The following is a 13,832-nucleotide window of genomic DNA, read 5'->3' as shown; positions in this document are numbered from 1 at the left end:
TTTCATCCCCAATCTAAACAGGCCCTAACATTAGTAACATATGAACGCACAGGGAACATATGCTAGAACATGCTCCCCCAGAGAACAGAACAAAAGCGCACCAAAAAACAAAGAGTGTCCCACTACAGGGGCACTAGCCCACGTCAACTAAGCAACAGAGCATCCACTAGATCCTGCTCTAAGCATCAGAAGGGCTGCTATATAAGCAGCAAAAGGGACCAACTGGTTCTCCTCATGTGGATCTTGCTTATGGAAAAAAAGGGCCGCCGTCTTGATCGCCTCCGCTCCAAGGGACACCTGATTCCTCATCTAAGTTTTCTTCAACAATGTCAGTAACATTGTCAGTAACGATTTTTCCTGTACAGCTGTTATTCATGAAACTGGCTAGGTAATGTCTTTTCTGTAATATATATCTTTCACTAATGATGTATGCTGGAGGATATATATAAGTTTTAGGAAGTAAGCTGCACATGTGCTTGATAACTTTTGTCAAATGCAGATACAAGTTGAGTGTTCACGAAACATCAGTCAAGTCACGATGGATACAGTCGCATAGCATCATTCATGATTGTATAGCAAACGGCAGATGTTCACTGCACGAAAAAGGGTGGATTCATCTATCAGTTCCACAAGTTCCCTTACCAAGCATATCCAAAGAATTTTAAAACCGGAATGTTAACCTGACACAGATTTCAGTCCACGATCCTAATATTTATTTTTTTGGGAACAACGATCCTTCGGATTCAACAGGAATGGAGACAACTAATTGACCATGATCACTCTTTGATTGCTTATGCTCAGCTAAAAACAAAGCACTTGAAGCGTCATGTCTGCCATAAGCCAATGCACCAACAGAAGGTTCACCATCATGGAATGAATGGATCCCAGTGTTGTCATCATGGAACTGGTGGTAAGCCCGTAGCATGATCTGAAAAAGACACAATTGATAAACTCATAACCATGCCATAGCTCAGATTCCAACAAACTGAGTCGTGATTTCAAAAATCTATGTGATTGGGTTCTTCTTTGGCGTGTGCTTGGGATTGGCTATAGAGGAGAGTACACTGTACAGGAAAAATTGGATCACTGACTTAGACCATATTAGATTTGATAGCATTCTGCATTCATAACCTCGATTCTCTTGAGTATCCAGTTCCAGTCATAGACAGTTTTTTCTTTTGTGACAAATTGCTGAAAATCACAACTAAGCAAGAATGCTGTACAGGGCTACTAGAAATTACCTGGAGTATAGAAGCTCATGTAAGGAATGACAACGCCGGGCCTTCTGCTGGACATCTTCTTGACTTGGCCAGACTCCAGGTTAATCGCGAAGACGCCAGCACTTGTCCTGACGAAGATGACGCCGAGGCCCTCCGCAAAGCCAACCACAGTCACATATTCCTCCATCAAGATCTCCGTGAAGCCAAGCGCAGTTGGTTGGTTCAAGGGGACACGAGTCCTGCGATTGGGCAGTGTGTTGAGTTCCAAGACCCTGCTCGGCGTCCATGCCGCCGCAGTTCTGGCGGAACCGGTCTCTCTCGACCACAGGTAGAGGCGGGACCCCCGCACGCTGGCGAACCCCAGGCCACCGCCCATTGCCGGCATGAGGATACCGTGACCTTGGTGCGCTAACGGCGGGTCGACAAATGCGAGTTTCCGGCGACCCAAGTCGTACTCCACGATGGTCTTGCTCCCTGCAGCGGGGAAGTAGATCCTATTTCCCACAAGCGCGCTGGGATCCTTCATGTCCATGGCGAGGTTATTGGGGTGTTGAGCGTAGGTCGCGTCGCTCCAGGCTCCGGTCTCCGAGGAGTAGACGCGGGCGTACGTCCTCCCATCGTCGTCGGTGTCCACGAATGTGACGAGGAAGGGCCCGCCGTGGCAGTCGAGGTGGTCGCAGTCGCAGCCCCCTTCGCGCGCGGCCGCAGCGCAGAGCACCGCCACGCTCCAACAGTCGAACGGGGACGGCATGTCCAGCCCCCACCGCTCACCCGTGACGGGGCTCCATACGAAGAGCTCATCCTCATTCTCCTCGCTGGTGGCGTTGCTGAAGAGGACGCGGCCGTGGCGGGCGTCGCGCACGTAGCAGCCGGCGTGGTCGAGGGTGCGAGGGCGGAAGGAGGTGGTGCGGACGAACCGCGCGAGGAAACGACTGCGGGGGAGTTCCAGGTAGAAGATGAGGCCCAGCATGGGAGGCACCCCGTGGAACGCGCGGTAGCGGCGAAGGAAGGCGGGGTCGGTGAGGAGGCGGCGCCAGGGCTTGCAGACGGCCGAGCAGCGAACGAGGCGCCTAGGGTCGTGCGGCGGGAGGCGGAGGAGGATCTCAGGGATGAGCTCGTCGGGTAGATCCAGCAGCGAGCGGCCGCACTGGAGTTTCGGCGGCGGAGGAGGCGTGGCCATGGTTGCTATCGCCGCAGCGTTTGGGGTTGGGGACAAGAATAGGGAGAGCCGACTGCTTTGCCGGCGCGGCGGCGCCCGGCGCTTCAAATAGAATCAGTTTTAGAGGACGACCGATGCCGGGGTGGGTTGGGGATAGTAACCGGCCGCCTGAGTTTCTTGCCGTGTCGGCTCACTTAGGCCCATCCGAATTTGGATCACGGCTCAGTTTGGCCCATTTTCTACTACCTGGAACTGGAGTGTTGCTAGAAAGAAAGAGAAAAGAAAAAAAGAAAAAGAAAAACTACCTGGAACTGGAGGGAGGCGGAGAAGCCAGTCGTTCATCTTCATCCGCCCGCGTGCAGCCATTCTATCCAAAAACGGCGGGCAACCCCGCTTGGCTTCTTCGATCCAAAAATAAATCGCACCATTTTCACCCATCACTCGCAGGTCGCAGCCTCTTCCTGATGCTTCGCCTCTCCATCGCCGCCCTCACCTCACCTCTCCTACCGACGTCCGTCCCCGCCGTCCGACCCCATCCGCGTCGCCTACTCCGCCTGCGCGTCCGCTCCCTCGCCGCCGCCTCCTCGCTCTCGCCGTCCGCCCGCAGCCTCCGCCTCCTCGAATGGGGCAAGGTGTGCGACGCCGTCGCCTCCTTCGCCGGCACTGCCCACGGCCGCGACGCCACAAAGGTATCGCGCTCCGATCTCCCAGGATACCATTTCTCGCAGCTGGAGTACCGACGATGGGGGTTTGTTTCTGACGCCAGGCGTCGTATGGTTTGGTATGCGGGTGCAGAAACAACTGTGGGAGGTGGAAGATGTGAGCTATGAGCAGAGCCAGAGGCTGCTCCAGGAGACGGAGGCGGCCGTGTGGCTGCTTGACAATGCTGGTGGGGCGATGGATTTCTCGGGGTTGGATACAGTTGCGGTGAGGAATCAGGCTGCCTGAAATATTTGCGGTTTGACAGTATACTATCAATCTATCATAGAATTCATTAATCAAATTGTGCATAGCTTCTTAACCCTGTTAGGAACCGTAGAGATCAGTACTCAGTAGAAGTAACTACTAAACTGCTCCCTATGCACCATTTCTGTGTCTTGTACTAGTTAAGTTCTGTAACCCAGACACAAGTTCATTCTGAATTGGTTTATTACTATGATACTACTCCATGTTTTTTACTTTTGAGAAACTAATGTACTACTGTATCCATGATATGCCAATATGAAATAAAATTTAGTACGAAATGCATGGAGAATAACTCACATGTTTCTGAATCTGTTTGTAGTCTCGATCTTAATTGTTAATGATGACATTTTAATTTCACTATTCTTAGCAATATATTTTGCTTTACATACTTAGGCACAATCATGTTAGTTGTGGTAGTGTGTGAATACACTATTGATTCTTTTTGTTTGTATGTTGACCTGAAGATAGAGTCAGCAATACATTGTGTTTCTGGGGGCGCCGTGATAAAAGGCCTGGAAGCAATGGCAGTCGCTAGCCTGATGCTGTTTGTTGAATCCTTGCAAGTAAATATTAAAGCTGCCATAAAGCTGGATGAAGGCTCACGTAGTCGATTAACGACACTTACCGAAACAGTAAGTGCATCTTGTTTTTTTGCTATCTGGCATCTTTTCATCACTTATTATTAATTTTTTAAAACATTCATGACAGTGCACTGTACTGAATCTACTTGTTCTGAACTGCAGATTTTAGATGCTGTCATTAACAAGTCACTAGTGAAATCCATACAAGATATCATTGATGATGATGGCTCTGTTAAAGATACTGCAGTTGGTTTTTGCACCCTATTTTTAATTCTATTTCTTTTCAGTGATGTTATGCTAGCATTTCATACGCAAATTTATGAATGCCTTATCTGAGAAATAACTCAATTCTGTTTATTAAATTAATAGAGGGTTAAACAAGAAATTTGGCAGTCATCCATATTTGAAATTCCTTGCGATCAATTGATGCGGCATCCTAAGATTAATCCAGACATTCCAGAGGCATTCACACGTGCTTACTCACTCTTTAATTTCAATTTATCAAAACTAAATGTATGGATGTTTGAACTGAAGTGACTTTATGAATCATATTATTGTTAGTAGTTGGTCTAGGCGTCTACTAAGTATGTCATATTTGTTTGCTGTAACTCATATCCATGGTCTTGTGGTTTTCTTTTCTTATGGTTCTTTATAACTTATCCTGACTATTATTTTTACGTCCTATTTTTATGGCCTTGGCGATTGTGTTCCTATGGATTATGTTTTCTTAACTCGAATGAATTTTTTCTTTTCCAGAGCCCTGAGCTAAGACGGTACCGAGACCAAGTACAGCGGCTAGAGAGCAGGGTAGGTGGATACCCTTTTCTTTTTTTACAATTTCAGTAATGCCTGACTTATTGCCAATTCCATGGATGTGCTGCATGAAGCATAAGTTATCCTTCTAGACTATTCTTTTCTGAATTACCAGCTCTATTTCACTAATATAACTGTAGCATAAAAGCTATGTTGCTACATCACTAACTAAAAGCTCGATGTTGTCCTATATGTTACTGGACGAAATAAGGCATCCTAGCTTAGTGTCAATATTTTTGCCCTAGTTGCATTTACAAGGCACATTTTACAATCTAAGGTGTTCATTTGTTTTATTTTAAGGTGATAAAGCTACTCTTTCATGGAATGTTGTTGGCGTTGATTAATTCTTAAAAAGTTACGTGTTTCTTTTTTAAATTTTACAGTTATATCAGCTTATGGACAAGTTGATGCGCAATGCTGATGATGAAGCTTCCTTGTCGGTATTGTTTCATTTAGCTCACTTATTGCTAAGGAAACAACATATTCAATGAATTACAAACTATGTTTTTTTACAGGAAGTATGCATTGTAAATGGAAGATGCTGCATTAGAACAACCACGGATAATTCTTCAATTTTTGATGGATTATTGCTCTCCAGGTGTGTCAATCATTATAGATTCTTCATTAATGACAATTTCCTCAGATCATTTTCTGTTTCTTCTAGCAATATATGACTCATATATATTCTCCTGCTTTATGGTTGACTGATTCCCATAAGATTTGGAGATTTGGAATTTTAAATGGTTTTACAAAATGACTAACTAAATTTTACTCAATTCATTTGGAAGCTGGGTTTATTTATATATCTTTTAGCACTCATTTGTCTGCTTCAGTGCTTGTCAGTAATAACATCTGCATGCATGATATTTTTTTGGCAGAAGAATCATGTGGCCCCAAACCCCCAAAATTTATTAACAATTTGTGACCAGTGTGTACAAGGAACATGTCTAATTTTATTTGATCTGGTAATTCAAGAATATATTTTGATAAAGGTTCATATATGTACTGTAGCGGGTCAGGTGCTGGAAGCATGATAGAACCAATTGCTGCTATTCCGTTGAACGATGAGTTGCAGGAATCAAGAGCACTAGTGGCTAAAGCTGAACTGGATGTCTTATCAAAACTTACTGATAAGGTTGTGAAAGATGGCCTATTTGATTTTATAACTTTTTGTTCTCTTATGTTCGCTTTCTATATTTCGTTTGCAGATTCTTCTTGATCTTGATAGCATTCAGAATTTGCTTCAGGAAACAATTAAACTCGATAAGGTGCGGTTTGTTCTAAATCATTATTTTGTATGGATCTTAATACTTCATGTTCTGAAGTACTCAGTGAAAAAATTGACAAGGCATGGGAAATTATTTGAGTTACTATTTAGTTTTGGAAACCGTGGAATGGCATTTCTGACCCATGTTTTCCTAAGTTTCTTGGACTCATCACTTTCACCACTTCTTTACAGATCGCAGCTCGTGCAAAATACAGTATAGCATATGATGGAACATTTCCTGACCTGTATTTGCCAAACTTTGAGAATGAAACTGTCACTAGTGCTACATGTGGATCTGTCGAACAAATTTCCTCAGCTCAACTTCCTAAGAAGGCATGGAAACTGTACATGCCAAATGCATACCATCCACTACTTCTTCAGCGGCATCAGGAAAATATCCATCGTGCTAAAAGGGATGTTGCAAGTGCCACAGCGGTGAGTTTATCTGGCTCCAAGTTATTCTGCTTATTTTTTTCTTAATTTTTTCATAACAAAATACTGCAAAAAGGGTATTGGTTGAAATCGAGGATACATCTGTTTACTTCTGAATATACCCTTGAGTATAAAATGGTTTCATTTCCTGTTTGTCGATCAGTAGTCATTTTACTTCCTTGTTGTAGGAGATCCGGAGGAGGAGGATATATGGGCAAGATATTGCAGAAGATCAATTGGCGTCAGACCTTGATTCCATGAAACTTAGGGTTAGTTTTTGTTTGGTATGACTGATGATTGCTGTTAGTTTCATTGGATAATTTTTGCGCCTGTTTTTAGGTTTCCCAATTGGAGAAAGACCAGCCAGTACCAGTAGATTTTATGGTTGCTGAAGAAACTACTGTCTTGGTCATAACTGGCCCAAATACAGGGGGTAAAACAATTAGCTTGAAGACGGTTGGCCTGGCATCATTGATGGCTAAGATAGGTAATGGAGTAACCATATTCATATTGTTTCACTGTCACCATTGTGAACATTACTGACTTATACAGGCTTCTGTAGATTATGCAGTTGCAGATTTTCCTTAATGTTTGGGATTTTTGTCTGATTGATGTAGTCACCAACTGCACATTTTGTCGCAATGGAAACCAAAGATAATAAGTACTCACCACTAACATTTCTAAGTGTTCTCTCTTTTTTTTTTCGAGAACATGCATCGCACATATTTTGTTAAGAGAAGGGGAAGCACAACAAAGTGTCCAAACAAACAAACCAAAGTCTCAAGTGTTCACAGCTGGAATATCCTACATAACAGTGTCCAAACAAACAAACAAAGTCTCAAGTGTTCACAGCTGGAATATCCTGCATAACAGTGTCTATTCTGCTGCAGGTCTATACATTCTAGCTTCTGAACCAGTAAAAATTCCATGGTTCAATGCTGTTTATGCTGACATTGGAGACGAGCAATCTCTGACCCAATCACTCTCTACATTTTCTGGGCATCTGAAGCAGATTGGTGTATGTTTTAGAATTTGTCTTAATTGGTTCTAATTTTTAAATCCTAATTCTGTGAAATGGTTACTGAATGCACATACCATTACACAAAAGGATCCTGCTTCATTTATAGTTTTCTACCTGTCTTAAATCCCTAGCCTATCAATGTGAAATTCAAACCTTCCTCTTCTATTAGGCCATTCGTGCAGAGTCAACTTCAGAGTCCTTGGTCCTTTTGGATGAGGTAAGCAGTTTAGCATCCATCTTGATAGATATTGGATGCATCTTGTTTCCTATATAGCCTTTTGTAAGCATGAAGTACTTGCTGGTTATGTTTTCCAACATGCTCTATGTGCAATTCATGTCTCTTTTTTCAAACTGTGATATTCCCTCTATTATCACTCATGCAATCATGCTGCAGAAAGCTAAGATTTAAGAATGCATGTTTCTGAATTGTGGATTATGACAAATATCTATTGCACATAGCCGTGTAGGAAATTTTTGTGTTCTAAAATACCCAAAATGCATTGGTGTTTATATTATGCTATGCCATAACCAGAACATCATTCTGATAAAGGACTTATGATCATCCTGCCCAAAGTTTTAAAACATTGGTGGTGGCACATTTATGTGTGTCAGTATTGAGTTGCATGCACCGACCAGTTCAACCAAAAGCGTCTTAAAACATTGGTGGACACATTTATGTGTGTCAGTATTGAGTTGCATGCACTGACCAGTTCAGCCCAAAAACTTAAGTTGATGGGGAGAGGTGGGCAATTCACTTATATTTCAACACTCCCCCTCACATGGAGGCTCTCAGGCCTCAGACATGGAATAGGAGTGAGGAACAATTATTGCATTTAATTGCGCTAACCAAGATCGAACTGCTATATCGAATCGCATGCACCGACCAGTTCAACTCAAAAGCTTAAGTTGATGGGAAGAGGTGCGCAATTCACATATATTCCAACAGTCAGATGTGACAATTGTTTCTATTTTAAGATTCTCAAAATGCATTCGTGTTCAATGCTAACTTAGTCTTAGTGGCCTAGGAGATTTGGAAGCATCGGAATTCTTGTGTGTTTGAAGGTTCGTTGCCTAATGTACAGGGGTTACTGCAGACCACTAAGGATGAGTACAGTCTTTGGTGCATGCATCTAAGCTTAGGTTTTTTTTTCTTTTCTATCTTGGTCAATATCTTCAGCTTCTTAGGTGTTAGGGTCTTGGGTCCTTTTGAGTGTATTTGTGTTTTTTTTTACTTTGGCTGGGTTTCTTTCCCCAGCCCTTTGTACTCTTGTTCTTTCTATCTTAATGAAATGACAACGCAGCTCTCCTGCGTCGTTCGAGAAAAAAAAATCTAACTTAGTCGAATACTCGAATTCATGACTGGAATTTTGTTGCTGAAGGGCTGTCTAGTGATTCAATCACCTTCTTTTGAACTTTAGCTCTTAAAAAAATTATGGTGACATTTTCAGGTAGGTGCTGGGACAAACCCACTTGAAGGAGCCGCTCTGGGGATGTCTCTTTTGGAGTCTTTTGCTGATGCTGGCTCCTTCCTGACTCTAGCAACAACACATCATGGAGAACTTAAAACACTAAAATACAGGTTCCTATCATTCCAAGCTCAAAGTTATCTTGTATTATGGTAGAATAAATTTGTAACCATGAACTTGTACTTAAATTATGTTTTTTTTTGTGTGTGGATTGAATTAATTTATAAGCTTTGGGTATATTCCATATGCTATGCAGCAAAATGGAATGATGATACAAGGTATAGATTATTTGTTCTTTCCTCTTTATGCATCAAGCACCAACTAAGACTAAATTCGACCAGCCATATACTTGACCTATAAACAATTTCTTCTTTCACTGTTTCCTTTGAAGAAATATTTGAACCACAGAATAATCCATCTACCACATTTGCACTCCTATAACACCATTGATGCAATGCTGCCAACATCAGAACTAACTCTGGCTTGTCCAAGTGCAAAAATGAATGATTAGTGGTTACTTGATTAGTCCGTGTTCACTATATTGTTATGCAGTCATGATAAGACTTGGATGCAGGTTGAGCGAATTACTGCTTGTTAGTTACTGGCCAGGATCACATGTTTTACTGCTAAGGTCTGCTTGGATGTTGGCTGGTGCGAGAGGGATCTCCTTGTTGGCCCTTGTCCCTAGTAACTAGGTCGTTCCATGTCGTTTGTCCTTGTAAGAAAAAAAGGTCTGTATGTAATTTGTGAACAACCTATGGGTGTGTAGATGTGGGTGTAACCGGGGTTCTTTACCTATTCTTTTTCTTTTTAATATAATGATACACAGCTTTCCTGCATGTTCGAGAGAAAAAAAGTCTTGTTCAAGTTATTATTTGTGAGGCGATATAGATTGCACTTGTGTCCCTTGATGCTGATACCACTTCATGGTTTCTTACTGCTTAAAGTAAAGAAATAAATATTTTGCATGATGCATTTCACTTTAGCGATTCGTAAAAAACAATAGTAAATACAAACTAGTTGTTGTCTACCAAATACTAATACTGAATGTTGAACAATATTGATTTAAATTTTGGGAAACATAACTTGTTGTTAGTACTTGCAGCAATAACTCATTTGAGAATGCATGCATGGAATTTGATGAAGAGAATCTAAAGCCTACATTCAAGATACTATGGGGAATACCAGGTTGCGTTATGTTTCCCTTTCCCTTTTTGAATCATTTAAGTATTCAGATTTGCTTGGGCACTCTCAGTGGTCAATGCCATGGAAAAAGTTAAGCCTTAGGAAATAACTCTGTGTTGGTGATGTCATTTTAGCCTATCAATCTTACCTTCGTTTTTCCCTAATGAACTAATAGGACACCTCATATGCTTGTAATATTTGTGACCATCAATCCTCATGTCCTCAAACCTTCCTACTAGCTGAATGGCTTTATGACTTGTTTGCACTAACACCTGGTATTATTTCATTATTCTTGAACTTCTTTCGTGTCCATGCTTTGTTACACATGTAGGTCGCTCGAATGCAATCAATATTGCTGAAAGGCTGGGTTTGCCTTTGGATATAGTAGAAAGCTCCAGGCATTTACTTGGAACAGCTGGTGCAGAGATAAATGCTGTATGTTTTTTCGGGCACTTCTCTGCACTTAGAACTTGCACGTGGTTAAATTGTTGTCCAAAATATCTTGTTATGATCTAAACTCTCGAAGTTCATCTTTTGCAGTTGATAATGGACATGGAAAGATTCAAACAAGAATACCAACAACACCTTCAGGAGGCACAATATCTTCTTATGTGAGAATGTATCTATACATAGATTTGTGTACTCTACAGTTCTATGTTTGAGTATGCTGTGATTACCTTTCCACGCCACACATCCTTGCTTTTTTTTTCTTTTTATAATGTTCAACCTATACGGCTATACCTTCTTTATTACACATTGTGCTGCTCCTTCAGTGGGTAGTTTTTTCTTGGCTGCATCTTTGGTGTGCAGCTGCTGGTGGCTTGGGGGCTTTGGGGGAGGTCGTAGTTTTATCTGTTGTGGGGTCTGCAGGGTGCTAAGTTGTATGGTTGTTTTGTATTTTTTCCTCTCCTTACCTTCTAATGTATTTTGTGGCGAATCTCTTGCCGCCATCTCGAAAAAAATAAAAACGCATATAACAGACTGCGGGATGCTTGTTGTTCAATCATTGCTTTCTATGCCTTCTAACTGAACTTTGAGTCCATATATTTTCTCATACCTTGGTGTGTAAACTGCTTGTCTAATGTGACTTCTTTATGAGGTGGACCTTGGAACTGGCAGTCAAATGATATCTTCTATCCATTGATGTCTCAGGCAGTCCAAGGAGCTTCATAACAACTTGGAACTGGCACAAAAGAATATTGTAGACCACACTTCTGCTCAGAGAAAACGAAAGGCGAGAGTAATTTCAGAGTATGCTGTTATGGCCCGTTCTATCATTCGTAAGAAGTTTCAGCAGCTCCAGGAATCTGCTATAGCTGAAAGACTGAAAGAAGAGAAGGCTGTGAATGATGCCAAATCTGATACAGTGAAGGATCATGTGCTGGCAAATACTTCTGCCATTGGAAAGACACAGAACATAGATACCAACTTGGGCATGGCAACCAACGGTAAAGTACAGAGCATTATATGGAACTCTCTTGTTTTTTATATTACTATTAATCTCCACACATTCTGAAAACTCGTTAAACTTCCAAGGTTTCCTTCCTTTTTTTATACTTAGATGATGAAGGCGGGGTTCCGGAAGTTGGAGATTCAGTCTATGTTCCTAAGCTCAAGAACGAAGCTACTGTAGTCAAAATAGATTTGTCCAAAGATGAAGTTCAAGTCCAAGCCGGTATGATGAAACTCAAACTAAAGTTGAAAGATGTTAAGGTTCAGAAGCGGAAAGTATCCAGATAGAACATTTAGCAGAGATTCAGATAAGTATGCATATGCTGTTTCATCCAATTCCTACCATTTCACTGGCCTCATTTTTCAGCAATAATTAATATATAGTCTTTCAAGTGAAAATATAGATTCGTTATCTGCATGCATTTTATTTCTTAGCAAACTACTTGCGGTACTCTAAAACCCTTCAGCACAGTTTGAGAACAGCTTCAGAATATCACTTTTTAGAAAAGGAGCTTGAGACTATCACTTGTATATGCAATACAGTTCATCGCTAATTTATAAATTGTAGTAGCATGCCAATGAAATAGTTTAGCACTAGTTGGTCATTGGACCAAATTGGCCACATTGTAGAGATGTTTCTGTGCTGCACGTGAAATTATGGTCAATCATCATCTGTAGAAATCACTATCAGGCCAGTCTCTCATCTGTTAGAATTTGCAGTACGGCGCATCCGCGTCGGTGTTGCCCAAACAAAGAATAGCTTGGGCGCCGGTTTGAAGCAACTTCTCTATCGTGTCTTCAGTTTCTCATCTGAGTTTGTGGATAATCTCGAGGAATCACACAGTAATCTGGATAACATATTTTAGCTGCGGTGGTCTGGCAAGGTCATTGGCGTCCTCAACGAGGAACGGGGTAAGTTGTTGGACACTGTTGTCGGCGTCCTCAACGCTTCGAATTTGGACCTGACCCAAGGCCAGTAGGCCACAACACATGCTGATAATGTCGTGGTCGAAAGCTCCCACATTAAAAAAAATGGCATTGGTACTTTTAGGCTTTGTTTAGTTGGAGGACGAAAAAATTTTTGGGTGTCACCTTGGATATTTTGTAGCATGTCGGAAGGGTTGTTCGGATAATAATTATAATAACTAATTATATAACTCGGCTGGAAACTGCGAAATAAATTTATTAAGCCTAATTAATCTATCATTAGCATATGTAGGACTGCAGCACTTAAGGCTAATCATGTACTAACTAGGTTTAAAAGATTCGTCTCGTGAGGTTTAAAAGATTCGTCTCGTGATTTCCAACTGAACTGTGTAATTAGTTTATTTTTTATCTATATTTAATATTTCATACATATGTTTAAACATTCGATATGATGGGTGAAAACTTTTTAAGTTGGAAACTAAACAAGGTCTTAAATGGCTTAAACCATCTTGGCGAAGGACGAGAACTTCTTGTTTTTTCTGCTGAAGTTATTTAACTCTATACTTCATGGATGGCCCTTTGTCGTACGCATAATAGCTTAATCGCACGTATCTGCGAAAATAGGCATGCAAGATAAATTTGAGAATTCAGCGGCACCCTCTATGTCTTAAGTTCGAATCCTAGTGGAAGCGAATTTTATGCTAGAGATAAATAAAAATCCTCTCGCTGGCGAAGCTAAGGTTCAAAGTTTGTTTAATGAAAAACGGATGGGGCTGTTATCCCCCGGTCATGTTTTTTTCTAGAATTTCTATATAAACTGGGAGTCCTTTCATTATAATTAAAGGTCAATGCAGCTTTGTTTTTTAAGTCAAACTTCTCTAACTTCTAACATGTACAACATCAAACCAGTTTTATTAGATGTACTATGAAATATGTGTTGATAATTCATTATTTTTGTACAATAGTGTAGATGTTAATATATTATTTTTATAATTTTGGTTAAAATTAAAGTTTGGCTTAGAATAAAATGACGTGTAATTTAGAAGGCAAGAGCATGCCATATGAAATTAGTTACACAAATGTTGGTTTTGCTCCCCTCTCCCATCCCGTGGCACGAACTAGCGGCTACCCCGTCAGATGGTCATATGCCTTCGCCGCGTGATTACTGATCAGGGATAACGACAAGGCATATGAACGAGAACACGGGGGTTCAGGCGTGCAGTTTCGAAATGAAGTCCACGCTGGAATGATTCGCGCTATTTCGAATCCAATGTGCAGCACGTGCTCTCTGCAGGTGGGCCCCAGGCTCACGTCGTTTCCACTTTCCTCTCATTTTTGTTTTA

The 13,832-nt window shown here is 41.4% G+C and overlaps 2 protein-coding genes across 4 annotated transcripts; one reads left to right on the top strand and one right to left on the bottom strand.

The window, feature by feature from the left end:
* Nucleotides 544–2,423, bottom strand: LOC8065184. Its single transcript, XM_021450364.1, has 2 exons — nucleotides 1,242–2,423; nucleotides 544–928 (listed from the first exon to the last, which is right to left on the bottom strand). Exons 1-2 carry the CDS (start codon nucleotides 2,398–2,400, stop codon nucleotides 897–899), a joined length of 1,191 nt encoding a protein of 396 aa, XP_021306039.1. The 5' UTR covers nucleotides 2,401–2,423; the 3' UTR covers nucleotides 544–896.
* Nucleotides 2,432–12,230, top strand: LOC8065183 (endonuclease MutS2). Of its 3 annotated transcripts, none has more exons than XR_002448815.1 (20): nucleotides 2,432–3,068; nucleotides 3,175–3,306; nucleotides 3,810–3,977; nucleotides 4,089–4,172; nucleotides 4,683–4,733; nucleotides 5,123–5,179; nucleotides 5,255–5,337; nucleotides 5,751–5,874; nucleotides 5,948–6,007; nucleotides 6,199–6,441; nucleotides 6,627–6,707; nucleotides 6,778–6,925; nucleotides 7,329–7,456; nucleotides 7,629–7,676; nucleotides 8,908–9,038; nucleotides 10,031–10,113; nucleotides 10,442–10,545; nucleotides 10,651–10,721; nucleotides 11,267–11,558; nucleotides 11,672–12,186. XR_002448815.1 is itself a non-coding variant. In XM_002466920.2 (20 exons), the coding sequence occupies exons 1-20, from the start codon at nucleotides 2,514–2,516 to the stop codon at nucleotides 11,848–11,850; spliced, it is 2,826 nt and encodes a 941-aa protein (XP_002466965.2). In that variant the 5' UTR covers nucleotides 2,432–2,513; the 3' UTR covers nucleotides 11,851–12,230. The 3 variants fall into 3 exon arrangements, 2 of the variants coding, with proteins under 2 accessions (XP_002466965.2, XP_021306034.1); XM_002466920.2 differs by having other exon boundaries at nucleotides 11,263–11,558; nucleotides 11,672–12,230; XM_021450359.1 differs by lacking the exon at nucleotides 11,672–12,186 and having other exon boundaries at nucleotides 10,651–10,729; nucleotides 11,263–11,397.

This window comes from Sorghum bicolor, chromosome 1 (assembly GCF_000003195.3).
Source record: "Sorghum bicolor cultivar BTx623 chromosome 1, Sorghum_bicolor_NCBIv3, whole genome shotgun sequence".
Lineage (NCBI taxonomy): Eukaryota > Viridiplantae > Streptophyta > Magnoliopsida > Poales > Poaceae > Sorghum > Sorghum bicolor.
Note: the sequence above shows the minus strand (reverse complement) of the source record. Positions and strands in the feature narration are given on the sequence as shown.

Bases quoted from the DNA above. Each gene is read 5' to 3' on its own strand.
- LOC8065184 (XM_021450364.1), bottom strand. From the start codon at position 2,400: ATGGCCACGCCTCCTCCGCCGCCGAAACTCCAGTGCGGCCGCTCGCTG. The intron at 929-1,241 runs GTAATTTCTAGT...TGTCTTTTTCAG, and splicing joins CATGAGCTTCTATACTCCAG to ATCATGCTACGGGCTTACCA.
- LOC8065183 (XM_002466920.2), top strand. From the start codon at position 2,514: ATGCCGGGGTGGGTTGGGGATAGTAACCGGCCGCCTGAGTTTCTTGCC. The intron at 4,173-4,682 runs GTTGGTTTTTGC...TTTCTTTTCCAG, and splicing joins GCTCTGTTAAAGATACTGCA to AGCCCTGAGCTAAGACGGTA. The intron at 10,722-11,262 runs GTGAGAATGTAT...TTGATGTCTCAG, and splicing joins GAGGCACAATATCTTCTTAT to GCAGTCCAAGGAGCTTCATA.